This window comes from Peromyscus maniculatus, chromosome 19 (genome assembly GCF_049852395.1).
Source record: "Peromyscus maniculatus bairdii isolate BWxNUB_F1_BW_parent chromosome 19, HU_Pman_BW_mat_3.1, whole genome shotgun sequence".
Taxonomy (NCBI): Eukaryota; Metazoa; Chordata; class Mammalia; order Rodentia; family Cricetidae; genus Peromyscus; species Peromyscus maniculatus.
This window is the reverse complement of record NC_134870.1, coordinates 49,902,064-49,929,119: the sequence shown is the minus strand read 5'-3', so window position 1 is coordinate 49,929,119 and position 27,056 is coordinate 49,902,064. Positions and strand designations below refer to the sequence as shown.

Genomic DNA, 27,056 nt, shown 5'->3' with positions numbered 1-27,056 from the left:
TATTTTCCCACATTATAATAAAAATATTTTTCAGGTAAGTGACTACTCACTGAGGTGGCTGCATTAAATGTCTAAAAGACCTGTCTCAAGGGAAGATTTTATTCTGACATTGACCATGGCATCCATTCGTCCCTCTTCCCATTCTCGCAAATATCATAGATTTCTGTGTAAAGGTCATAGGAAAGTAAACAAAAGAGTCACATCATTATTCTTGGGAATTTGCAGACTGAACATGATGGGAATTTTATGACTGGAATGATTGTGACCTTCTAAAGGTTCTATATTCTGATACAGAGAATGAATTAAATGTATACATTTTTATTTCCCTTTCTATTCTGCTATGGATCTTCCAAGACAGCATTAAGATGAGTTTAAAATATGGAGGATGCTTCTAGTCATAGAAAAGCAAGATCTATGGAGTTCTTCTGGAGGTAGACTGAGTAAAGCTTTGAGCTCACAGTATTCATTCAGAAGTCTAGAAGTCTGTCAGTCATTTCTATTCCAGGGCAGTGCAAGGGGCCCAGTGAGAAAGACTTCCCAACTGAAGAGCATGACAGTTACAGTTATGTCAGATGCTGATCTTGGAAGAGCTTTGGAATTTGCATCTCGTGATATTAAACTACAGTGCCTCATAAAAACATTAAACAATACACCTAGTATGGACGTATCTAAGTACCATTAAGCAACTGAGAATAACAAAGAAATCAAGAGATCGAGGGTAGAAAGGGGGAGTGTTCACCGGGAGACGGAAATGTGGAGAGGCAAAGACAGGATGCTTCAAAGAACTTATTTCACAGTGCACGTTAAGTCTTTTCAGGGAGGGTTACCTGCAACGACACCACAGTGATGGTTGTGAAGAGCTGACTTCTCCTCGACTTTTCCCTCTGCGGACCTTTTCTGCCTGTATAAACGGTGTGGGTGACCTAGGATGGCCATTGTATCGTTGAAAGGCTCAATGAATATGAAGTCCTCGTTGAGTTGTATAAAGCCCATCTGGAACACATAACATGGAAAGATATGTAAGAAATACCATCTAGAAATTACTTTTCAGATTCCACACCCACAGGCTGCTTTCTTTAACAAACGTGCATACAAACTCCCTGCAAAGCTCTTTTTTTCTGCAGCCCCACTCGTAAGGCGACCACTTTCTCAGAGTGTGACTTCATCCTGACGCACTTTCTGCACTAGCATCAGCTCCATTGAGTCAGGCTGAGGCTGTGTGGGTGGGAGGCAAGACGCCAGCAGCAGACGAACAGTAAAAGTTCTGGAATGTTAAAGGCTGACTTTGGGAGACCCATGGGGTCACTAACATGAACAACATGTCCAGCAACAGCGAAGCAGATTTTTAATTGCAGGCACCACACAGTCCAATTTCTTGACAACCTCTGTTTGGTGAAGTAATTCATGTAAAATATCCAGGCAAATGATGAGGCGCAGCACTGAAATTAATATAGAAAGCGGCTTAAACTTTCTGCTAAACACTTCAGAAGCTTTTCAGAATGCATCAGGGCACTGAAGTGTCATATTCAAGCCCAAACTTTGTGCCATAGAATTTTAGACTTATCTAATTGGGTGTGTAAATTCAAAAACTGCAAACCATGGTAATGATCAATAAAAATAATCTGGCTTTTTTTGTTGTTGTTGTTATGTGTACAAGCTAAGTCTAGGCACTTGCATTTTTCCTTCTTGAAATAAAAACTGCACAAAACTAGGAAATACTCCTCACAGAACTGTCAGAAGTTGTTCTTTTCAACATTTATTAAGTACATAACCCAATCTATAAATAACATATATTTTACCATGTTAACATCTTAGCAGGCATTTATATAGAAATACTTTACAGAAACAGGAATTATTCAACCCAAAATTCTTTTTATATAATGTTGTTAATTCAGTTTCATGTTAACCACATGAAATGTATGGCTCATTTTAATTTGGTGTGCATATAAGTAGTCTAATAATTTCTTCAGAAAGAGTAAACTTTCAAAACTGGAGATTAATAAAAGCTCCATTTTCTCTGAAAAATGCATATTCCTTAGATGAACGTGGGAGATATTTTTAAAATACCATATGTGTTGTTTTAGAATATTCATGGGTTTATTCCCTTCTTCCCAGTAGATAGAAAAATAATAACTAAATACAAATTAATTAACAAATAGTTATTGTTTAATAGTGACCAAGAGTCTATACCTACTTTTTCCATTTCTGCAGCTTACAACTTCAAATGTAAATGTTACTTCATTATTAGAGGGTATTATATGTCCCACCTTGAAGGGATAAGTACATGCTACTTCATTCTATTCTTTACCAAATTTCCACTGGGGGATACTCCAGAGTAAATAGAAATGTCCCAACCAAGTTCACTGTTTTGAGTGATTCATACCTTTAATAAGATTCTGAAGGACTGTTGTGCAATCCCACCACCTCTCGGTGTCCTTTCTCCTCAATCCTTCTCCCAGATCTGCCACCCCAAACACATTGGGAATAAAATTTTAATCCAAAGAGCTTTTAGAATAACATGTGAGAATATATATATATATATATAGTTTTGAATTTTAAAGTAATTGCATGGACTCTTAATTTTTTTTTCCTTAGCTGCAGTTTGATGACAAATAAGAGAAGACTAAATTAAAATATGCAAAGTAATAGGTATTAAAGATATAGGCCATCTCTACATAATGAGACCAGGTGGTGTTCAGCTAGAAGTTCATCCACATCATAAAGCTGTGGAAATGCTATCCCTGTGTCACAGATGAGTATAGCCTCCTTATTCGCCCATCCCTTACAACCAGTAATGACACTGCAACTGATGCAGGAATTGTGATGTGACGACATCTCACACAAACAAGCCAAGTTAACTCAGATTCTGAATTCTAAATCTAATGCACTCTCCACAGGTTCCAAACTCCAGAAATCATATCGGTGAGCCTTAAAATATTAAGCAATGTAGTATCATGTAAAATTTAACGTTCCCTACAACAGATTCCGGAATTTGACTTTGGAGTACCATAACTTATTACTAGCAATGGGGCTGTAAGAACGTTATTGTCAATTCACACAAAAATGACAGGGGAGTATTTGGAAACACAGTTAATATTCTGCTACTGATTAAATGCACTATATCTCTTCCCCGATACTTTTATTCCAATAATTATGACAAACATATTGAATACACCCAAACATTAAATTTTGTGTCCCTCTATTAACATGCTAAGTATAACTTGAAATGTATATTTTGCTGTTACATTTTGTTTGGTTTAGAATTAGAAACTAAAGTATAGGTTCTCTGGGGCATTAGAATTTTATCTACAGACATTTTTTTTTAACCAAGAAGGCCAGTTTTAAAAGGAAAAATGTTAGAATAATTATAAGGGGTGACTCATTCATGCAATGCTTACCTACAGTCTGAGCGCTGCGTGCCAGCCCTAGCTCTCTCTGAGGCACATTTAGCGCCAAATGTCAGACTGTGGACTTTCCATCAGAGACCAGAAACCTATACCATGGCACACAAGTGTTGCAGCTTTCGTCTGTATCATTCAAGGTACTAGCTTAGATGATTAACCTTGGGTTTTCTGTGTTCTCACAGAGAGGTCATTTTTTTTTTCTATTAGCAAAATAGATTGCTTTATCTACACTGTGGTTTTACAAGCTGTGAAAAACTATAAACCCCTTTTAACCTCTCTGCACAAATGCCCCAGTGTTCAACAGAATTTGCTTTAGTGTAAACTTGGAAGGAAACAAAGGCTCATGTGAAACCCCAGCACGGTGTGGCAGGCACTGCATGACCATCATTTCTGACCTTCGCCAAGTGATTCTGAAATCGTGTACGGTAACATCAGAGAATGCGTTTAAGTTTTACAGCTGTTTCCATCTCTATTTCTGTTGGAATGTACATTTGCCATTAATTATTTTATTTCACAATTTAATAAGAATCTCAGGGGACTGAGGCTAGTACTCAATAAAGTGCTTGCCTCCCAAGCACAAGTAGCTGCGTTTGAATCCCAGAACCCATGTGAAAACTGCAGACTGGTGATATGTACTTGGGGAGATGGAGAGAGGCCGATCCTTGGGGCCCACTGGCTGGCCAGCCCTGCCTAAATGGCTAGTTTTGGACGACTGAGAAACCCTACCTCAAAAAAAAAATGAGTAGGAACCAGGCAGATGACTTGGTCTTCAAGCATGAAGCACCTGATAATGGGTTCCCCAGCATCTGTGTGAAAAGCCAAGCTTGTGGCACTTTCGGCATTAGGAAGGAGTGAAGGGTGTATCTGTGGAGTCGGCTGGTCGGTTAGTTCTGTGGAATCTCTAAGCCCCAGGTTCAGACCTACCTCAGAAAATACAGGTAAAAGCAAATGGTATCCAATGCTGAACTATGGCTTGGACACAGTTATGTTCAAACACACACACACACACACACACACACACACACACACACACACACACACATACATGCACACACATACACATACATCCACTTACACCCACGTGTACACAAAGTGGATGGCTTTGAGGTTATCTTCTGACCTCTACACACACACACACACACACACACACACACACACGCAGCACCTCTACACATGGACCCTACACATACATGTATACAGCACACACAAAATTACTAAGGATTTTCCAAGGAATTTCAGTATTTTTCAATTTAGCATTGCAAATGTGATAATAACCTGTTATTTCTTTTTTGTTGGCTCTGCTGTGTCTTCCTCTCAGTTCTGGTATGTTGTAAGTGGTCACAAATATTGGTCTCCCTTTAGGAAAACTAATACTGCCTCCAGCAAAGCACAGACCCACTTGTTCTAATTACATCCAGAACACTGATTTGATCAATATATTGTTGTTTAAACATTGCTGCTTCAGTGAATCAAGATTAATTGTTCCATTCGTTCAAATTAATTTGAAGCTACTTAAGAGATAAACACATCTGTTAAACATCTAAGGTAGACCTAACTGAAAACTTAGAGTCCAGAAGCAGTGGGACACTCCTGTCTGCTCTTCCTGGGGTGATTTTCACGTCCGGTTTGACTCTTCACCTAGTAAAATACTGCTCCATTCCATCAAGTCATCGCCTCCTTCTTCCTTGACTCCTTCTCACCCTTTTCTCTATTGCTACACAAAGTTCAGTGAGTTTGTTGAATTTGCTGAGTCTCAATAGCAAATACAGATTGATGATTACCCAGTAAGTCCTAAATATGGCTATGTGTCGGTACGTCATTAAGATGTGCTCTAGCAATTCCCCTCATTAATACCAAGGAAATGAAATGAGTTAGAGCCGTGGTTCTCAACCTTCCTGATGCTTTGACCTTTCAATACAGCTCCTCATGCTGCAGTGACCCCCCCAACCATAAAATTATCTTCATTGCTACTTTATAAAAGCAATTTTGCTACTGTTATGAAGCATAATAGACATATCTGATATGCAGACTATATGATATGCAACCCCTAATAAAGGGTTGTTTGACTCTCTCAAACGGGTTGCAACTCAAAGGTTGAGAACCACTGAGTCAGAGAGATATTTGCACTAACATGTTTATTGCAGTATTGTTTACACTCGTCAATGTAAGGGTCCATCAGTGGAAAGATAAGTAAAGAAAAATTGGTGTGCATACAATGGAAGACTAGTCAACTTAAAGAAAGAAACTCCATTTTTGACAAGGTAGATGAACCAGGGGGAGACTGTGTTAAGTAAAAGAATAAAATGAAATATAAATATTACAAACATTAAGGTAATTATCTTGAGTTAGCCTTTCTTAATTTATATATGCTTCGCATATAAGTAGAAAACTAAAAACATAAATACATAGTTATTATCAACTAGAATAATTTTAAATTTTAGTATATGAGAATTAAAAGAGTTTGGATGGTGAGATAAAATCATAACGATTTCAGGATATAAAAAAGTCTTGAGTAGAGGATTTGGATAATATGAAATGAAGCTGTTGCTCCTGAGGTGAAGCAGTATGGGTGTTGGTAAATACGTTATATGTTGCAGATAAGAATTTAAAAAGATGACTGACTGGGATAGAAATGGGGAAATGCATCCAAAAAATGAGATGCACCCATTAAACTGGGGGTGGTGGAATATAAGGGCAATGTACTAGGTAGCAAAAGAGTGCCTATAGTTTTGCATTTTTTAGAAGAACCAGTCTACTGATCCAAAATAAGGTATATTATGAGAGAGAGAGAGAGAGAGAGAGAGAGAGAGAGAGAGAGAGAGAGAGAGAGAGAGAGAGAGAGAGAGAAAGAAATAAACACAAGTGTAAAGGATTTGGCATTGGTATGTGGTTGTAAAAACATCTTAGGCAAATATCTGATGTCCTACATAATCTGAATTTGTGTTATTTGGCTTTATTTTCTTTTTTAAGATTGATTTATTATGTATACAGTGTTCTACCTGCATGCATGCCTGCACTGCAGGCCAGAAGAGGGTACCCGATCTCATTACAGATGGTTGTGAACCACCATGTGGTTGCTGGGAATTGAACTCAGGACTTCTGGAAAAGCAGCCAGTCCTCTTAACCTCTGAGCCATCTCTCCAGTCCTTGGTTTTATTTTCTTAAGTATTTTTGTTAGCATATATCTCATTATGTAAGTAAAGCAATATATATTAAAATGTGATTATAGCCAGGCGGTAGTGGCACGCCTTTAATCCCAGCACTCAGGAGGCAGAGGCAGGCAGATCTCTGTGAGTTCGAGGCCAGCCTGGGCTACAGAGTGAGTTCCAGGACAGGCTCCAAAGCTACACAGAGAAACCCTGTCTCAAAAAACCAAAAAAAAAAAATGTGAGTATAAAACATGGCTAAACAATTATAATTTCAAATTTACTTTATGTTTTAATCAAATAAAGTGGTATTTTGCTATAATTCAAATCTGCAGTGAACTTTCACACAAATATACATTCCTTATGTATATATAAATCTGTATAGAAATACATTTCTGACACATACATAGCTATACTATTTTCTTACCATAAGAAAATGACCTTTCTGACTTGATCATTTCAGTGTCTCCCTTGTATACGCAGAGAAAAAACTCAGAAGTGTTAATGCAGATGCACAGGGTAAGACTATGGGAAGCAGCTGTATATGAGAAACTGTTGCCTGTCTCATTTTATTTTCACTAGTGAAATCTCATGTAACCATAATGAACAAATGTTCTATGTGAACAAACATTATATTGAAATATTTTAGGATATCAATTAGTGCATCATTACATCATGACATATCCCTGGTGTCATGTTTTTTCCCAAAACACCCCTGCCTCTGAGCTATTATTTCTTCAAAATCAAGAATACCCTAACACCACGAGTATCTGCTGCCTTCCTTGGCCTTTCAACACCTCACATTTTGTATTACTGTACTGTCTAATGTAGTTACTGTCTCATTTCACTCTAAGTACACTGAGGGATTCTGGGACAGTGTGTATCCTCATGCTTTCAATCAGGAAACCTGGTCCAGCATCTGTACTTAGAGAAATCTGCTCTTAACACAATGTGTTACTCTCTTCTGGAATAAAAGAGAACATATCAATTCACTGTTCTGAAGAGCATGTATTCACTCTACCTATGACTTCATCCAGGGAAAATCCAAATTTCATTTCTTCCGCAAGGCTTTTCCAGTGTTGCCTTCCTTATATGTCCAAGTAATATCTTGAGGAAACTTTTCAAGCAACCAGACTATAAACGTCATTCTATTTTCTTTCACAGCCAAAAAGTTTCAAAGAGAATCATAAAAGTATAATAATAGAAAGACACTTAAAAATCAGCTGGGGATTACTGAAGTTTTAAAATCAAGAAAAGAGGACCTTGGAAATGTTGCATGGCTTGCTTAAAAATCACATTAGTGAGGAGGAGCGTCAGAGGCTCCAAATTTCCAAGATAAATTTTGGTTTTAAAACATCATTCTAAATTTGCTCTCTGGCAAATTTTTATTTTACTGACTGTTTTATCTTCACTCAAACTCCCAATGTCAACACCACCTCTCTAGGTCGTGACCCAGGGATCATTACAAGAATAGTCAGAATTTCTCAATATCTCCAAATGTTCTCTGCCACACTTCTTGCTGTCTCCCTACTTTTTAATTTAAAATTTTGCATGAACTTCATACATGAACAGTCTATATCACTCACTCCCCTCACCCCCTCCCAATTCCTCCCATTGCTCACCCTTCCCTCCCCAAACTCCTGATCTCCTCTTTAATTATTATTGCTACATGTCAATCTATATCTATAAGCATGCACATATATATACAACCTCCTAAATCTGTTCAACAGTGCACATATGAACATGTGTCCAGGACAGACAACTTTGGATCAGACAACTTACATAGCCCTGAAGGAAAGTGACTGACCCTTTTTTTAGCAGCCATTGACCACCTGTAGCTCTTCATCTAGGAATGACAGCTTCTCTTTGCAACATACAGAGCTAAGGACAGAGATAACTGGTCAAAATTCAAAGAATAAGTGGGAGTGGTGTGCCCAAGCCCCAAATGACACATCTGCAATGCAACCCCCACACCTAAGGCTCAGAGAAATTAACAGAAGGGAAGAAGAGATCTTAAGAGCCAAAGGCTTAGGATGTATATCGCCAGACAGTGTCTCCTAAACACTGACAAGAAAATGCACACATGAAACCTCAACAATATTGACGCCTGAACAAAGTCAGCACAACAATAATAATGCCAGTTGATGTACCAAATACGTTTCAAACAGGCTTTATTCCTTGGTCCAAAGCTAATCTCTGGTCATTATATGTTCTCTGCCTTTATAATTCACTGCTTAGATAACCCCTCATAGACAGACCATTCCAAAACTCCACCCCAATAATCTTATTTCCTTTTAAATCTACTTTCTTCATCTTTCATTTCCATGATCTCACTTTGTGAATCATCGTTCTCTCTGAACTGAACTAACACTTCTCAGAGTGCATATTTCTTCTCATGGTCCCATCTATTTTCTACTCACCCACTGTTCTAGTTACTTTCTGTTGCTGGGATAAAATGATGACCAAAGCCAACCGAGAGGAGAAAAGAGTTCATTTGGCTTGCATATCTAGAACACAGTCCATCACTGAGGGAAGGAACTCGACCAGGGCTGGAATCTGGAGGCAAGAACTGAAGCAGAGACCATGGAGAAACACTGCTTACTGCATTGCTAGGCCTGCTTTCTTCTACAACCCATGACCAACTGCCAAAGGTACTACTACCCACAGTGGACTAGGCCTTCCCACAACCATCATTAATAAAAAAAAAAAAAAAAACCAACCACAGACACACCCAAAAAAGCAATGTGATGGAGACAATTCCTCAATTAACATTCCCTCTTCTCAAATGACCCAATCTATGCCATTGACAAAATATCTACTCAGCACCTGCATGCTGAAACTATATGTAGTTACTTATATATTTTTCTTTTTTAAACTTATTTTTAAACATTCACATGAAAACAAGACGATAGAATTCTTATGTGGCAAGTACTTTATAGGTATTCCTTCACTTAATCTGCACACTGATCTTGGAACACACTTGCTAATTCACTAGTTTTATAGTTGCGAAAAGTGAGTTTCCAAAAGATTTATTGCGTCCGAAGACTACAAACCAGCACGTGGTGATGACGAGGATTCAAACCAAAGAAGCCTGGCTCCAAGTGTGTATTGCCTTTGGGAGGCTGTCTGCAGAAAGCTAAGCCTGCCATGTGATTGTTATTTCAAATAATCCTCATCTTTAAAAAATTCTGCACTAAGGAATTGGATGTCAGGCACAGCACCTCACAGATGGTAGACATCCAAACTTTGATATCAACAGCAAGGCCAGGCCTTATCCCTCACAATGCAGAGGAGAAAAATATTTTGCTGAGGGCTCTGGACTTTATCTTGAGTGGTTTTGTGTGGCTGGACTCCTGAGCTGCCAAAGGCACAGTTGACTGTCCAAGTGAACTGAGGGCTCCAGGCACAGGATCTGTCAGTTGGAGGTGCCCAATAATTTTCCCATAGAAGATTTTAAGCTTTTAGTCTGTCCTTAAGTCTCTCTTTTGTATTTTTTTTTGTTTGTTTGTTAAGTCTTCTGAACATCACAATAGAAATTTTAAGTAACTGGACATTTTATACAGTTAAAGAAAGAAAATCATCATTCCCAAATCCAACATAAAGAATATTGTACATGACTATAAGTACAGATTTATTTCTAGTCAATTAATATATATATATACTTTTAGATGTACATACAAATGTATCATGGGACATTATATATGTGTAGAAAAGCTCATAACATGTTTGGATCTTTTATTCCCCCTCCATTCTCACACTTAATAATTTGTTTCTTAATAGCATTAAACAATCCTTTTGTGTGTTTTTAAAATGATACATAATCGCTTATCTTTCCAATGGGTGTCAATTTTATTAGCTACCCATTCACTCAACTCTTATTTCAGTCAAAACTTCTTAGTAGCGGCCTTGTAGAGATCAGGCTTCAGTCCACTATAAAGAAGGCTTCAAAGGCTCCTTATCAGGCACCTTCTTTCATTACCAGCAAAAAGGTACCATTTATTTGAGTCAAAAATATACCTTGCTTAATAATTGTTTAAGTTCTGCACAATCGCATACCCCTTGATTCCTGTCTGTGTCTTATTCCATGATTAGAAAACATAACTGGAATACAGCCTAAGAGGTTCCTAGACAGACACCTAAGGACCAAAGCTGGAGATAAAAGAGACGATTACATAGGATGAAGCCGTGTCTCTTAGGACAAGCCTTGGGGACTGAAGAGTTTCTATGGAGAGTCTTTTCCAAACCTACAAATGACCTGTGAAGGAATGTCTACTTTAAACATCTGGAAAGCAATACCTATACTACTGTTAATCAACAAAGAATATTTTCTTCCTTCTGAACCTCCCTTCCAGCTCCAGTTGAAGAACCAGAGGAAGCCCAGGCCCAAGTAGAAAAGTCTAAGCTGGAAATGCCAACAACGCTGACTTAGTTCCCCTTTACACGGATGCTGTTCATTCTAAGAAAGGCTTATAGTGGAGAGCATACAACAGGCAAATTTTTGCTGACGTGAGTTCAAAGTTGATTGGGGAATGAATATTTTAATTATCAAACGAATGTTTTTGATTAAATTTGTGAGAGATCTTCCCACAACCTTAAACCATATTTCAGAACAAGGAAAAAGAGAAGGGGGTTATATATTGTTAAGATGTCTGAGTCCAAACAGAACAATGAGAAGTTATATACGTCTAACATGAATGCAGGTAGTTCTAAGGTCTATGCAAGAGTTAAAATTTGCTGTGGGGATGGCCCTGTGGATGAGAGAACTTCTGAGAGGTGATAGCTGTGCTCAGGTGTGTGGGCAGGGGCAGGGGCAGGGGGTATTCTACAAATGGTCCAGACATGGGCACAGATGAGATGTGGCAACTATGAGGAAATGCAGTGTCGGTACAGCTGAAAGAGGGATGCAGAGGGGAGGATGATTAGAAGGAAGCCCAGGGCCCTTCCATAGCTGGATCACTGATGTGGTTTGCATTTCAAAACAAGCCCCTTTGGTTTCTGTCTTTTCTATCTTTTCTTGGATGGAGTTACAGGTTTCACTGCAGGGTGCCTCTTGCTGGCTTCTTGTGTCGTGTTCTTTCAACACAGTCATATTTTATTTACATGACACTTACACAAGAACAGATTCCTCATCTAACAGTGAAACATATGCTCTCTGTCCATTTCCTCATAAACCATTGTGCTTTCCTGTGTTTCCTCTGACTTGGGATAGAGATAGGAATTTAAGAATTGATTGAAACTGTCTTTTCTTGGGGCCGTGGAGAAGGCTCAGTGAAGTGCTTGCCTGAGTCCAGTCTCTACATCCAACGTAAAAAAAAGCAAGGACACGCTTGTAATCCCCGTGCTGGTGTGGAGGAAGGGATGTGCAGGGACAGGTAGATCCTTGAGGATACCTGGTTGGAAAAGTTAAATTATTTGTTGAGTTCTAGTGCAAATGAGAGACAATGTCACAAAAATAAACTAGATGGCATCTGAAAAATGACACCCAGGGCTGTACTCTGTCCTCCATATGCATGAGCATACATATGTACAATCACCACAGGTACACACAGAGAGACATGCACATGCATGAGTCTGATGAAAAATAGCTGTGTTATGGCCTCCATATGCATGAGCACACATAAGAACAACCACCACAAGCACGTGTGCGCACGCGCGGGCACACACACACACACACACACACACACACACACACACAGAGGCACACACACACAGGCACACATACACATGAGTCTGACGACAAATGTGTTCTGGCCTCTATGTTGAAGAAGCAAATGGACCTGATAGAGTCTATGGTGATGGAATAAAATGAACTGCTTGTCCTGCTGTCAAAATTGTCATATGCTTTCGTGACTGGGATTAGTGATCCCATTTGCTATTTGTTTATATTGAGTGACGAGATTGGTGGTCATATACTTGTATCCATCCATTCCATTATAATCTCATTGCTTATAGTAATTTTAACAAATCATTTGCATTGTCTATGGAATCTTTAATTTAGGGAAAATGCATGCTAATGGGGATGAGTTCAAGTTATAAACTCTTAGTTGATAACCAGTCTACCAAAATGTGCTCTGTTCTGTTTTGTTTCCCTTCATCTTCCTGACAACTGTGCAGCACCCCTTACGAGTTTTCTTATTACAGAACTGGCACAGAGCAAGCAGTGTACAAGCTAGAGGGGTCTGTGGTGGTTTAAAGGAAAATGCCCCCACAAAGGGAGTGGCACTATTAGGAGGTGTGGCCTTGTTGGAGGAAGTGTGTCACTGTAGAGGTGGGCTTTGAGGTCTCATATATGTCCAAGATATTGCCCAGTGTTGTGGTGATATTGTGTTCCCCAAAATACTATGCACCCTAATAAACTTATCTGGGGTCAGAGGACAGAACAGCCCCTAGATAGACAAAGAGGCCAGAAAATGGTGGCACTCACACCTTTAATCCTACTATTTGGGAGGCAGAGATCCATCTGGACCTCTGTGAGTTCAAAGCCACACTGAAAATAGCCAGGCATGGTGAGTCATGCCTTTAATCCCAGGAACTAGGCTGGTTAAGCTTTTAGGCTTTTGAGCAGCAGTTCAGCTGAGACCCATTCATATGAGGACACACAGGCTTCCAGTGTGAGGAAACAGGATCATCTGAGGAATTGGCAAGGTGAGGTAGCTGTGGCTTGTTCTGCTTCTCTGATCTTCCAGTATCACCCCAATACCTGGCTCCAGGCTTGTTTTTATTAACAAGACCTCCTAACAATTCCGTGCTACACAGTGTTTCAGACCATTTCCTGTTGCCTGCAAGATGTAGGACCCCCAGCTACTTCTCCAGCATCATGTCTGCTTACATACCGCCATGTCCCACTATGATGATAATAGACTGAACCTCTGAACTGTAGTCAAGCCACCCAAATTACATGTTTTCCTTTATAAGAGTTGCCATGGTGGTCATGGTATCTCTTCACAGCAATAGAAATCCTAAGACAGGATTCAGTGATGAAAACACATTGTGATTCCTATCTTCATGAATCTGACATACTAATGTAATGGCACAGATCCCCCCACCCCCCACCCTAAAAAATCATGGATTTGGATAAATATACTTTGAAAATTTCAAACTGTAGCAAGTATCATTACAGAAACAAACAAAGTGATGAGGTGCTTGAGAGGGTGGCCGAAATAAAGCCTTCCTAAGGAAACAGCATTTCAGATAAGACCTGAGATAAAAATATTGGCACTCACATGAAAAAAAAAAGAGAAGCATACGTGGGGGAAAAGACAGTTTCTTAACAGCAAGGCAATGCAGGAAGCTGGAAGACACAAATGGAAGGCAGTGTGTATGCGTCACGCTCACAAGAGCAAGCACTTTAAAATTATAACAATATGTTTGCACCTGCTGCCTACAAGCCAGATAGGGACATATTTAAACATGAGAAACAGTTAGTAATATAACTGTATTAAATAAATAATGCATGCTGCAACTATACAGAGGTGAGTACTGGGAGAAAGGAAATTGTTCCTAGCAGGCAGAAATCAAGAACGCAGCAGAGGCAGGATCTTATTTTCCCATGGCATTTATTTGATTTGTTGGCCAAATGGGTCCCATGAGACTCCCCAGACAACCCAGACTGTTGCCAACGCTGTAGGATGTTCTCCACAAACTGACAGCAAGGCCCCACTGCTGAAGACGACACGCACACGACTGATTGAACATGGAGATGTCAAATTGGTGCCTACATAAAGACTTTACCTCTATGCTCGTTCCAACATCTTTAGTACAGGAAGGTACTCCGCATGCTACCAAAGGGGAAAAGTAAACACCAACACAAGCACAGCCCCTTGGATCTACAATGGTGTTCTGCCTGCAAAGCATGCTAGGGCAATGGTAGCACAAAGCTAGTGGGAGCAACCAACCAATATCTGATTAGACGTAAGGCTCACTCCAGGAGATGGAACCAGTCCAAGTCAGTGTGCTACTGATGTCAAAAGACACTATGACCACAGCAACTCTTCGTTTGTTTGTTTGTTTGTTTTGTTTTGTTTTTCGAGACAGGGTTTCTCTGTGTAGTTTTGATGCCTGTCTTGAATCTCACTCTGTAGATCAAGCTGGCCTCGAACTCACAGAGATCCGCCTGGCTCTGCCTCCTGAGGGCTGGGATTAAAAGTGTGCACCACCACCACCACCACTTAGCAGCAACTCTTATAAAGAAAAACATTTAATTGGGGCTGGCTTACAGTTTCAGAGGTTTAGTCCATTATCACCATGAAGGAAGTATGGCAGCATGCAGGCAGGCATGGTACTGGAGAGGTAGCTGGGAGTTCTATATCCTGATCTACAGGCAGCAAGGAGAGAGAGAGAGAGAGAGAGCTGCTGGGCCTGGTTTGAGCATTTGAAACCTCAAAGCCCATTCCTAGTGGCATACTACCTCCAACAAGGCCACACTTACTCTAACAAGGCCATACCTCCTAATCCCTGTCAAGTAGTCCCACTCCCTAATGGCCAAGCATTCAAATATATGAGCCCCTGAGGACCATTCTTATTCAAACCACCACATTCCACTTCCTGACCCATATATGCTTGCAGCCGTATCATAATGTAGAAGTGCATCCAGTCCAACTTCAAAAGTCCCGATACACTATCACAGCCTCAACACTGCTTAAAAGTCCAAAGTTGAAAGTCTGATACACATGGTAATCTTCTAAAAGTAATCCATGTAAAATTGAAAAACAGATCACATACTTCTAGCATACAGTTACACACAATATACATTACCATTCCAAAAAGGAGGAAAGGGAGTAAGTACAGTAAGTAAATACTGGACCACAGCCAGACCAAAAACAGCAGAGCAAACTCCAAACTCTGCATCTCCATGTCTCATGTAAAAGGGCTCTTCACATCTCCAACTCCTTTCAGCTTTATTGACAGCAACATACTTCCCTCTCTTGGGAAGAGTGTTCCACAACCAGTCTGTAGCCTCCCTCAGCAGGTACACCACAGCTCTGGCATCTGCAATATCTTGGGGTCTCCATGGCAACCGCTTCACCTCCACAGCTTCACACAATGGCTTCTCTGGACCTCCATGCAGGGGATGCCACTGATACATGTCTGGCCTCAATTGCTTCCCTTAGTCACAAAGGGAGATTTCATAACTCCTTTCTAGTATCCTTGACTCTAATGCCAGAACCATGCTGCCAAAGCTGCCAAGTTCTGCTGCTTACTGGGGCTATAACATGGCCCATTCTTTCAATTACATCTGCATCGGCTTTCTGTTTTATATGGTTTCTTCCACTGCCTAAGATTGGCTGTCCTGGAATTCTATCTATAGTCCAGGCTGGCCTTGAACTCAGAGATCTTCCTGCCTCTGCCTCCTCAGTGCAGGGATTAAAGGTGTGCACCACCATACTCAGCCCTAAATTTTTCTTTAATTCTTTTTCACAAGATGGAAGCTTAGCTGAGTCGGGTCTTACCCTGAGGTTACCACTCCCTTTATTCCATATAACATGAGGTCTTTCTTTAAACTTTTCATCTCCTTGAGCACTGGACTTGGCTTTTATTATACTTCCTTGTGCTCCTTTTCAGTGGTACACTTCCAACACATGACCACACCCACTCAAACAATGCCACACCTCCTAATCCCTATCAAGTAGCACCACTTCTTAATGACCAACCACTCAAATACATGAGCCTATGGGGATCATTCTTATTCAAACCACCTAGAACCCACATCCAACACTGTTTTGGTGAGCGAGACCTGAGGTTAGATAGCCTAGGGGCCAAGACTAAAACCAAATACTACTGTTCTACTAAAAGAACATAGCAATAAAATGAGTCTTAATGACATTTTTCTATCCTCATAGCTCAGTGCCTTGCTCAGCCATCATCAGAGAGGCTTCCTCCTGCAGCTGATGGGAACAGAGAGCCACGGTCATATAGTATGCAAAGAGTGAGATACCTTGGAACACTCAGCCCTATATTGGATGTCTCCATCAAATCCCTCCTGACAGAAATCAGGGAACCCTGGGAAAGAGGAAGAAGAAAGAGTGTAAGAGCCAGAGGGGATGGAGTGCACCACGAAAATAAGGCCCTCTAAACCCACAGAGACTGAGAAAGCATGCACAGGGCCTGCACAGGTCTGCACCAGGTCCTTTATGTGTATACTACGGCTTCAGCTTAGTGTTTTTATGGGATTCCTGTGTGCAAATGAGTAGATCTCTGTTTCTTGTGCCTTCTCTTGGGCTCTTTTCCTTCTGTCTTTTTGTTGTTTTGTTTTGTCCAACTCTGAAGTGTTAGTGCTTTTTTTTATCTGACTATATTTTATTTTATTGTTATCCTTTAGATGCCTGTTTATAATCTAATGAGAGACAGAAAGGGAGTAAATCAAGATAGGAAGTGGGGAGAAAGTCAGGGAATAGAGAGAGGGAGGGGAAACTGTAATCAGGATATACATGAGAAATATAAATCTATTGTCAATAGAAGCAGGGGGAGAAGGTAGAGTATCAGGCTGCTGGTGGGTATATGAACTACTGCTTTAGAAATTCATTGCTCACTCCTTCACAATGTTTTGTGGGGAGTTATCTTAAGATCTAGCATGTCTATCCCTAGGTCTGTACCCACGATAAGTGAAAATTGCCTCCACATAAATCCTTGTGATCTAATATTGATACTAGCACTATTTTTTTAAATAATAACACAAAGACTGAAACAACACAGATGTCTTCCAACTGATGAGTGGGTACACCAAGTGTATTTTCACATAATGCAACGGTTCTCAACCTTCCTGCTGCTTCGACCCTTTACTGCAGTTCCTCATGTTATGGGAACCCCCAAACACAAAATCATTTTCAGTGCCATTTCATAACTGTAATTTTGCTACTGCTGTGAAACATAATGTAAATATCTGATATGCAAGATATCTGATATGTGACCCTGTGAAAGGGCTGTTTAATTTATCTAAGATGTATATGGGTATGTGTGTTTGTGGCGGGGGGGGGGGGGGGACACATGTGTATGCAGGTCCAGGTACACTTTAAAGGATGGAGATGGGAAGATACAGAAGCAGGAGACTTATGTGCAGGCACCACAGTGCTTAAAAGGGCAACGTTGGCCTGAGGGTGGAGCCAATCAGTGAGGAAAACCTAGAGACAAACCAGTGATTAGCTTGGAGACTAGGAACTACCGTGACAGCCACACCAGTGAAGGAGTCACAGAATGGCAGAAGAAACCAAATATCCAGGATGGCAAAGAACCCAGCAGATGCTTAGGTGCTTAGGACTACAGCACATTTCAGTTTTACTTGGAGGGTAATTGGAAGCGCACAGTGAGCGGCATCATCTGATATAAACTCCAAAGAAAACTACTCTTGCTCTTTGTTTTTTTGGAAAATGTACTTAATGGAGATGAAAGCTGAATGAAGCAGATCAACTTGAAATCTGTCCCAGCAGGCCAGGTGCAAGACCATCACGGCTCGCCTGAAGACATGGAGAAATTTCAACACGTTTCAGGTTTACTTTGGACGCTCACCCAAACCAGAGGGCAATCACCCAAATGTGTCAGTGATTCGATACTGAACAAGGAGGGAACCAGGTCACAGAAAGATCAAGGGTGACTCGGGAGTGCCTGGCTTAAGTAGGAAAGAAGGGAAAACTGGAGTCTGTAATGAGGACATCAAAGCCAGACCTTAGTGATGAACTGGACTGTGGGTGGAGAGAATAATGGTTTTCTGGTGAGAAATTACTAGGTGTGACATGTGTGAGACTTCCCCAGGAAGAATTCAAGTAGACACATAAAGCTCAAGGAGGGGTTCTTAAGCCGGAAAAATTGTGGGAGATAAAATACCAAGCTGTAGAAATGAATGACACTTTCTAGAGGGGACAGGTAAGGACGGAACAGGGAGGATTTAAAATCAAGCCCACGGTCTTACAGCTGTGAAGTAGAAAAGGGAGCCAGAAACAGACAGAATGGAAGATTTTTTTTTTTAAAAAAAAAAGTAGTTTTTATACTTTACTAAATAAATTCTCTTTCTAGAAACATCTTGGAAGAAGATTTAGAAATAAGCCCTGCTTCATTTAGTGAGAGGAAGCTGCTGTCCCTGTCTAACCTACATGGGGAAGGTTAAAAAAATCAGAAGTGCTGTGCAGGATGATCAAACCCATGTGCTGGGGTTGTTGTTTAAATCAACAGCAAAACCCAAGCTAAGGAACACTCCTGGGCCTTCCTCCTCAGGCTTGCTGAAAGCCTCTAACAACAGGGTTTTCTCTTGTTGCAAATGAAAAAGAAAAAAGAAAAAAGTCCGTGCTCCATACTGTACAGTCAGAGGGAGAGTGTGGATTTATGAAATAACTTTACTTGACCTATACTAGCTCATCAACAACAAAGAAAAAGCACTGAATGACCGGTGTGCTCAGGGATGCCCCTCGTTGTTAAGTGTTAGTCACTGGACACTTTGGGGAGCTGCTCACCATGGTGACAAACCCTTGTGATGCTTCTCTCACGCCATTCCAGCCCAGCTCTGGGTTGGAAGTGGAGCTGAATGAGACTGCTGAGAACGCGGCACAGCTGCACTTGGAGAAGCACACATCACTGCCAGGTCTTACTGGTGACCTCACAATCGACAGAGACGCTGCCAACCTCCTACATACCCCCAGAGAGACGATGCAGATTCATTTCACCATGGAAACAAGATTAGTGAAGCAAACTATTTAGGACCATAGCATCGGTACTCAGAGGATGGAAAAGCGCTGCAACGTATTTTTTAGGAGTCAATCAGAGGTCAAATGAATACAGTCCATTCGTTTACTTAATGGGATCTACCAAGCATAGACTACACATTGACTACTATGCTAGAAGCAGGAAAGACAGCCAGGGATTCTTTTTTTACATCTTTTTCTACTTTTAAAGAAAACAGTCTGAAGTATCTTCAAACAATAAAAGTTTACTTTTGTAGATATTAAGTCCCTTTCTCATTTGCAATATAACAGCAAAATGAGGTGAGTGGTGGCTTTTCACATTTCAGATTTTGGAATAATTCTCTCCCATCTCCATTCTGACTTGCATTAACAAATCACAACGGCATGTTTATTGTGTGAGAGAGATAAACCTTGTGCTGACAGAGTTCTTTCCCACATGAGTGGTTTCTTAACCAAACGTAACTGAATATTTTTTGCCTCCTAATATTTCTTTATTCATTCATTTTATATACACCTCATCAGAGACTGCAGAGGCTAAAAATGTTAATGCAATATGCTGATTTTTAGATGCAGCCTTGGAAAACTATAGACCTAAATAACCAATATAACAGGGGATACACTCTGAAATCCAAGACGTCTTACATTCTGACTCAGCCATCCAGGACATTCCTCAGATATCATGCTTTCAGTAAAGCATCTGTAGACATGGAAGCATCAAGACAAGACATTAGAGGTTGGTCTCGGCTCCAAATTCCATGAAGTGTCATTCATCAACATCATTGATAAGTATTTAAAGTTCTGTTTGTTCTTCTTAACCACCCATAAGCAGTCACCATGCTGAGGCAATTTAGGCCTCTACTGGATAGTAGCAATTCTCAGAATAAGTATTATTGAAGGTCCAGGATATTTCCAGTCCTTGCTTTTCAGAGTAAATTCCATTTCTGTATCCTAGATGCTTTCAGGCCTCAGACATATGACAACTGTGCTCACAGCCCAGTGACTGTGACCATTTCTGCCTCTATATGGTTTTCTATGTTGTCATTCCCATAGTTTTCAGTTGGATATACTCCTGAGTCTGCCTTGGGTCTTGGTTGTTTGAATCCTAAAACATGGCAATGCTCCTACACTCAGGATGACTTGAAATAGGAGAGTATAGGAGAAGCTAACAGAGAACCACTCACATGAGGATCACCATGAGTTTGAGACTAGTCTGGGCTGTAGAGTAAGATTTTGACTCTAAAAACAAAACAACAGCACCAAAAGAAAACAAAGAAACCAATAAAACAAAAACAAAAGCAAGTGCTGGGTAAGAGGAGGCTCTCATAGTTACCCCCAATATTTAATAAACACCAACCCTTATTTGTTAGATGTTTAAACAGAACAGTGTGTGGGTTCAATTTAGATTAATCTTCCACCCATTACCCAAATGAATTTCTTTACCTTCTGGTTCAAAGTAACCCTTAAAATGAGGTAGATGTTTGTATTCCTCATTTTTATCTGCACTGTATATGTTTTTCAATTACAAAAGTTACAAGTAACATGTTTGAACTTACCAAAAAGGGATTCACTCTGGTTACTTTGAAGGTAAGACTACAGGCAAAGAGAGGCTTCTACAAGAAACTAACAGTTCAGGCCAGTATGATATTGGCAACTGTGAAAAGGACAGATTCAGAAGGAAGTTTGAAGGTAGAAAAAGCATAACGTATTGGTGTTTGGATATACAGTGAAACACATAGGAATCACAATATGATTTTGGACCAGGTCAGATGGACCTAGATAACTGAACAGAAATACTATGAAGAAAAAAGAAGGGAACTAATTAAGTACAGAATGTAAGTGTGGCAGACTGAACGTCAGTTAGGTAACGAGATACACAAGATCTCTTATTTCTTGAACAAGAGTTCAAGAGAGTCTGACATAACATTTCATAATTCAGAATCGCTGCATGCAGTAGACATTCAGGTTGTCAGTCCAGATGGAGCAGGACAAAAATACTGCACAGTGACTACTCTACAACATGAGCAATTACTTGTTTATAGTTTGAATAAGAAGATACCTACACCTATCACTCAATCCTTTACTTCCTTAATGCCAAAGGGAATTTTAATTTGAATGAAAGAGTTTGAAAATATCCAAAATAAAAGCTCATCATTCACACAAACAGATCTCACAACTTCAATATTAGTGGATTATTTTCATGGCTTGAAAAGGAAATGAAGTATTTGAAAGCAATCCATCAAAAAGACACAGGAAAAAAAAGAAACTTACATGGGCTGCTTGTAAAATAGATCATATTTGTCACCTGTAACCTCTATTTCATATACAATAGACAAGAGTTGAGGCAATTTATGTCTACCCAAGATTTTATTTAAAATAATTGCAGACTTTTTATTTTTGTAAGTTCTCCATTGTTATAAAACTTTTAGATACTGATTCTATTATTCATGAATAAAAAAAACCTATAAATTATTTTTCACATTTCTAATCTGAACAAGAATCATATTAAGGCTGAAAGTATGGCTCAGTGGTAGAGTGTTGCATACTACATATGAGGTCCTGGGCTCAATCCTCAGTGGTTAAAATGAACATACAAAAGCAAAAGAATCACTCATCTTTTATCTAGCATTAATTATAATTAATGAACAGACAGCACCAGGATGTTTCTATAAATATCCCCCCTGACTAATAATAAACCTACATTTGAAAAGTCAGATTTGGGGCTGGGGAGATGGCTCCATTGGTAAAGTGCTTGTTTTGCAAGCACTAGGACCTGCATTTGCTGCCTAGAACTTGTGTTAAAAGTTGGGCCTGATGGGAACATCTGTAATCTCAGCTCTGAGGGGGTGGAGTCAGGTGGGTCACCAGGGTAAGCAGCTTAGCCTGTTTAGCGAGTTCCAGAGAGGGACTCTGTCCTGCAGGAAAAAAGAAAGATGGATAGCACTTGAAACAAGGACACTCAAAGCTGCCCTCTGGCCTCCGAAAGCACACACACACACACACACACACACACACACACACACACACACACAGAATAATAAATAAGTGAATAAGTAGTTAGAATTCTATCTAAATATTATCATGGTGGATAATTAAATCTTAAATGTGTAAATACGTAACTATAAAAAAAACTCATTGTTAAAACAAAAGGTGATTCCAAGATCTTAAACTTAAAAAAAAAAAAGTTAAGGTTCAACTAACATTTACGGTCAATGTGATTTTATCACAGCCAGTTCTGTGGAGAGAAGATCACTAAGGCCCCAGCAGCTGGGAAAGGAAACAAACAGCAAAATAGTTGTGGAATCCATCTTGGATAGTAAAGAAAATAATGGAAGTTCCAAAAATCAGGCATAATTTCATTATTTCAAACAACAATAAAAAAATAAAATAATAACATGTAGCTTTTGTAAGTAAAACGAACTGGTGTTTCAAATGTCACTGGTGGCCCCACAAATGAATGCCCTTTGGGAAATAGTGTGGAATCATGCTATTTCACTCCATAATTATAGTTCTAGTAATGACTTCTTTTGATACATTTAGCAAAACCATCCTTGCTTTGTTTTGTTGCACTCAGTGTTAAAGGAAAGTATATAGATGAAATCTGATGGCTACACTAGATTGCAAAAGATCACCTTCAAAAAGCATGACAAAGCAGAAACCACAAATCAATTTCTCAAAATCATGAATTATAAATAAATAGAAGTCAACCCAAAGACCACCACCAAGTTAATACGATCAGTAATGGCACTTCCAGGAAAGATACATGACATGTAGCCTCCACAAATGCTTTGACCAATGCTTCTGTTGCCAAATTATTAAATCCATGTGTGATATTGAATATATTTAAAATGATAAATGCTCTATGTAGTCTCTGGACTTTAAAAACAATTCAGTAATCACAGAAAAACATACAGGTAGTAAAAATCAATATAGTAACTTCTGAATGATGAGCATGGAATGGAGAATATGAATGAGTAGATCCTTTAAACATCTTACATAACACAGTTTCTATTTAAAAAAATGAGTGAACACACAAGCACTCATTGACAAAATAGTTTTCACAAGTTTCCAGATCTCTTTGACATCTACCCTCATGTCTATGTCCCTTTACTTATCTGTAAAATTAATTCTTCTTGTCCATTTGATCTGATTCATTACAGACATTAACATTCTATAAGCATGTACACACTCAAGTGCACAATACTGTGTTTTAATATAGCAAGCAACAAAGTCTGTACACCATATATATATATATATATATATATATATATATATATATCACTTTTCTTTTACTGAAATTCTTTAATTCTAAAATATTTGATTATGACATTAAAAAAGCAAGGTCTTGGTAAAAACACACTACATGAAATTATATTGGTTATATTTTGAAATTTAAGCATATTAAAATGTAAACTTGATTAACTTCTTCATAGTAAAGCATCCATAAACCAACTTGGTAGGGTGGAAAAACAATCTGTAACATATAGAATAACTATATTAAATAATAAATAGCCCTGTTATAAAGGTAATAGAGTAGGAGAGTTTCCAGTCACAAGATACGAATTCACACAGAAGGAACCATAATGATTGATGACATAGAAAAACAATCAATCTGACCAATAAGCAGGGAAACAAGCAGATGCCACTTCACACTCATTGCCTTGGAAATAAAATGGTGAAATGGAGAATTAATCATGATTATCTGAGTAGTGTACACTGGAGTAATGCTGCCACCAGAGGGATGGCTATAAATATGTTGAGGGTCAATGCTGCATTAAGTCTTAACTAAGCATGTACGTATTCAGGGTCCCGAAGCGCCACTGAAAAGCAACCCACAAATGCACAAGAGAAATCAAGTTGTACAGGAAAAATTATTTCTCAAGATTAAAAATGAATTGAGAATAATATGAGTGACTTGTATGTGTAGCCATTTAATGGATTGTTTATAGAATATGCATTTACTTAAGAGCAGTTCAGTGTTTATTCTCTAGATGAAACGTCTACAGAAAACACTGATTTCAGCCTGAACTGGACATCTCCTGTGACCAGATGGGTGCCCAATTGTCATCAGAAGAGAGGGCTCATCTAGCTACTGATGGAGGCAGAAGCAGACCCACAGCCAAGCATTAGGAGAATTTTAGGAATTCTGCAGGGAGAAAGCATTGTAGGAGCCAGGAGTCAAGGACTGCACAAAAAATCTCACAGAATGAACTACCCTGGGCCCATAGAAGCTCACAGAAACAGACTGACAACCAGAGAGCCTGCATGGGACTGACCTAGGCACTCTACATATATGTGACAGTTGTGTAGCTTCGTCTTTTTGTGGGACTCCTAACAATGTGAACAGGGGCTGCCTCTGACTCTTTTACTGGCTTTTGGGACCCTATTCCTCATATTGGGTCACCTTGCCCAGCCTTAATACAAGGAGAGGTTCTTAGTCTCACTGAAACTTTGATATGCTATGTTTTGTTGACACCCATGGGAGGCCTTCCTTTTCTGAATGGAAATGGAGGAGGGGTGGATGGGGGTGGGGGTGGAGAAGGGAGGGGGAGGGGAGGGGTTAGGAGAAGAGGCAGGAGGGGAAACTGCAGCTGTGAAGTAAAATAAATAATTTTTAAAAAGAAAACACTGATTTCTTGGAGAGTCAGAGACTACCTGACCTGCCTACATTTAGTCAGCATTTCTTCCTTAGTTCATAGACTTGACATCAGTTAAACCAACGATGCATGATGTGTATCTGAAATAATTCTTAAAAACAGCATAGGGATTAGCTTCATTTCTAAAGACGTGTCCATTTTAACACTAAAAACATGATAGGAACTAGAGAGATGGTTGGTAGAAAAAGAATTTGGAAGACATCACAGTTTGGGTAAGAATTTAGGGCTTGGATGGTTGTGAGAAACTTCATTTCACTACTCAGCCAATCAACAGACATTTCCAGGAATTCAGAAGGTAAATAGTTTTGTATGCTTCCTCTCAGATCTGCTGAAACAATTATATACACACACACATATATACGGATTCATTTAAGTTCAAAAATATTTAACAGGTATCATCTGAGAAAGTTTAAAGATGATGCTTAATTGAGATAACCTTTGTCTTTTTATCACCATTTTATTTCACAAACATAATTTCACAAATGATGGGGGGTTAAACCTACTCTATTTCTACTTAGAATTTCCAAGTGAAGAAAATGAGGCCCTGAGAGGTTTTGTCACCAATTAAAGACTGGGAACTTCTACCAGACGCTCTGGCTGTAGAGAACACTTTCATGTAAGAAGCCAAGAGCATCCCCAAAGTAAGCTTGTGTGCCCTGACATATTATTTTGAAAAATCAGTGACTAAGTCTATTTTCCTTCTCAAACACAGTACCTTTTTTTTTTTAAGTTCTACAATAGATTGCTTCATGAAAGCCAGAAGAGAGCATCAGATGCCCTAGTGTTGCTGGAGCTACAGGCTTAGGAAATCAAATGGGAAATGTCCCCCACAGGCTCTGGAATATGAAGACTTAGTCACCAATTGGTGGCACTGTGTGTCAACTGAGGATGTGGGCTGAGGTTTGCCAGATGAGATGGTCTGAGTGTCTTAGCACAGAGGCAGCACTAGCAGTGAAGCTAATGCAGCCCTTTGCTACCTCGCATTTAGCAGTCCCCTGTCCATTAAAAGTCACTGTGCATATATAAAAGCACATTGCACAAGTATAAATCTCTGCAGGAAACAAACCACCACCATACTGGACCCTACAAAATACTGTCCAACTACTTCACAAATAGTTAAGATTTTCACTCTAACCTAAAGCCTTGTGTGTTTCCCTTGTGGTGAAGTTCATGAAAGGAAGTGAAAACGCAGATAGCTGAAATTACATCAAATGCAACACAGAGTTCAAACATGGCTACATGCTTTCATTCAGTCTAGTAACTTTTCTGAAACTTACTATTTTTTCAATGCACCCCACATACAGAATTCAGCTCCATATGTGGGTATAACTCCATTCAGGCTTAATTCAACAATTAGCAGAACAATGCATACAAATGGCAGATCCCACAACTGCATTCCACTGCAGACTGAATTAATTTAGAATTGAAGTCACGTTTTACTGAATTATATTCTAAATTAATAATGTCCCAGACCTCTGCTACAGACAAAATAAGGTTAATTGCTTCAACAGCAAAGTGCATACAGAAAATGCTATGCTATTTGTAGTTGACCATGAGAACACTAAGGAAGCATATAAAAAGCCAGATTTGTCTTATTATTATTGATAACTATTTACTATAAAGCATACTTTTGAAACACTTAGATACAGACCTCAAAGACCACAAAATCTACACAAATACTTCCACTGAATTGCTACCGAGAATTTTAAAAATATTTTGTTACGAAAATTTAAAATGGTATCCTTTTTTAATCGTATCATTGATGTGATAAATAACATTATATACTAAAAGTTGACCAGTTTTAGGCTTTAGGCCCTATTCAAACATTCTCTACATCTTAGTAGCTCCCAATACTGTTTAAGGAGAGACAAAGAATCTTTAAATTCCTTAGGAACCCAAAAGAAATGGCTCTGTTATATGCTTCTCTACACAATAAATTGTTCTGTTGGCCTACCTCTAAATTTGCTGTTTGCTTTGTGTCATTTTATCCTGGAAAACATATTCAGTCAAATTTTGCATATATCAGGATGAAATGATCCATGGACATGATGGACGAGTAGAGGAAATGAGAAGAATCAGGACAAACTATGCTGAATACAAGGACATTTGCTGTTGCTTTGGATTTGGGAGGGTTGTTGTCAGTTTTAAATTGGTGTTGTATGTTGTGACTTGAAAAGGGAAAGT

The 27,056-nt window shown here is 39.3% G+C and overlaps 1 protein-coding gene across 2 annotated transcripts in view; it reads right to left on the bottom strand.

Annotated features, from left to right (window-relative positions):
- Nucleotides 1-27,056, bottom strand: part of Adamts19 (ADAM metallopeptidase with thrombospondin type 1 motif 19) — a 201,833-nt gene that overhangs the window by 151,374 nt on the left and 23,403 nt on the right. For both annotated transcript variants that reach the window (XM_006983018.4, XM_076555293.1), the window contains one exon: nt 828-993. In XM_006983018.4, coding sequence (XP_006983080.1) covers nt 828-993 — 166 coding nt within the window. The remainder of the gene's footprint in view (nt 1-827; nt 994-27,056) is intronic.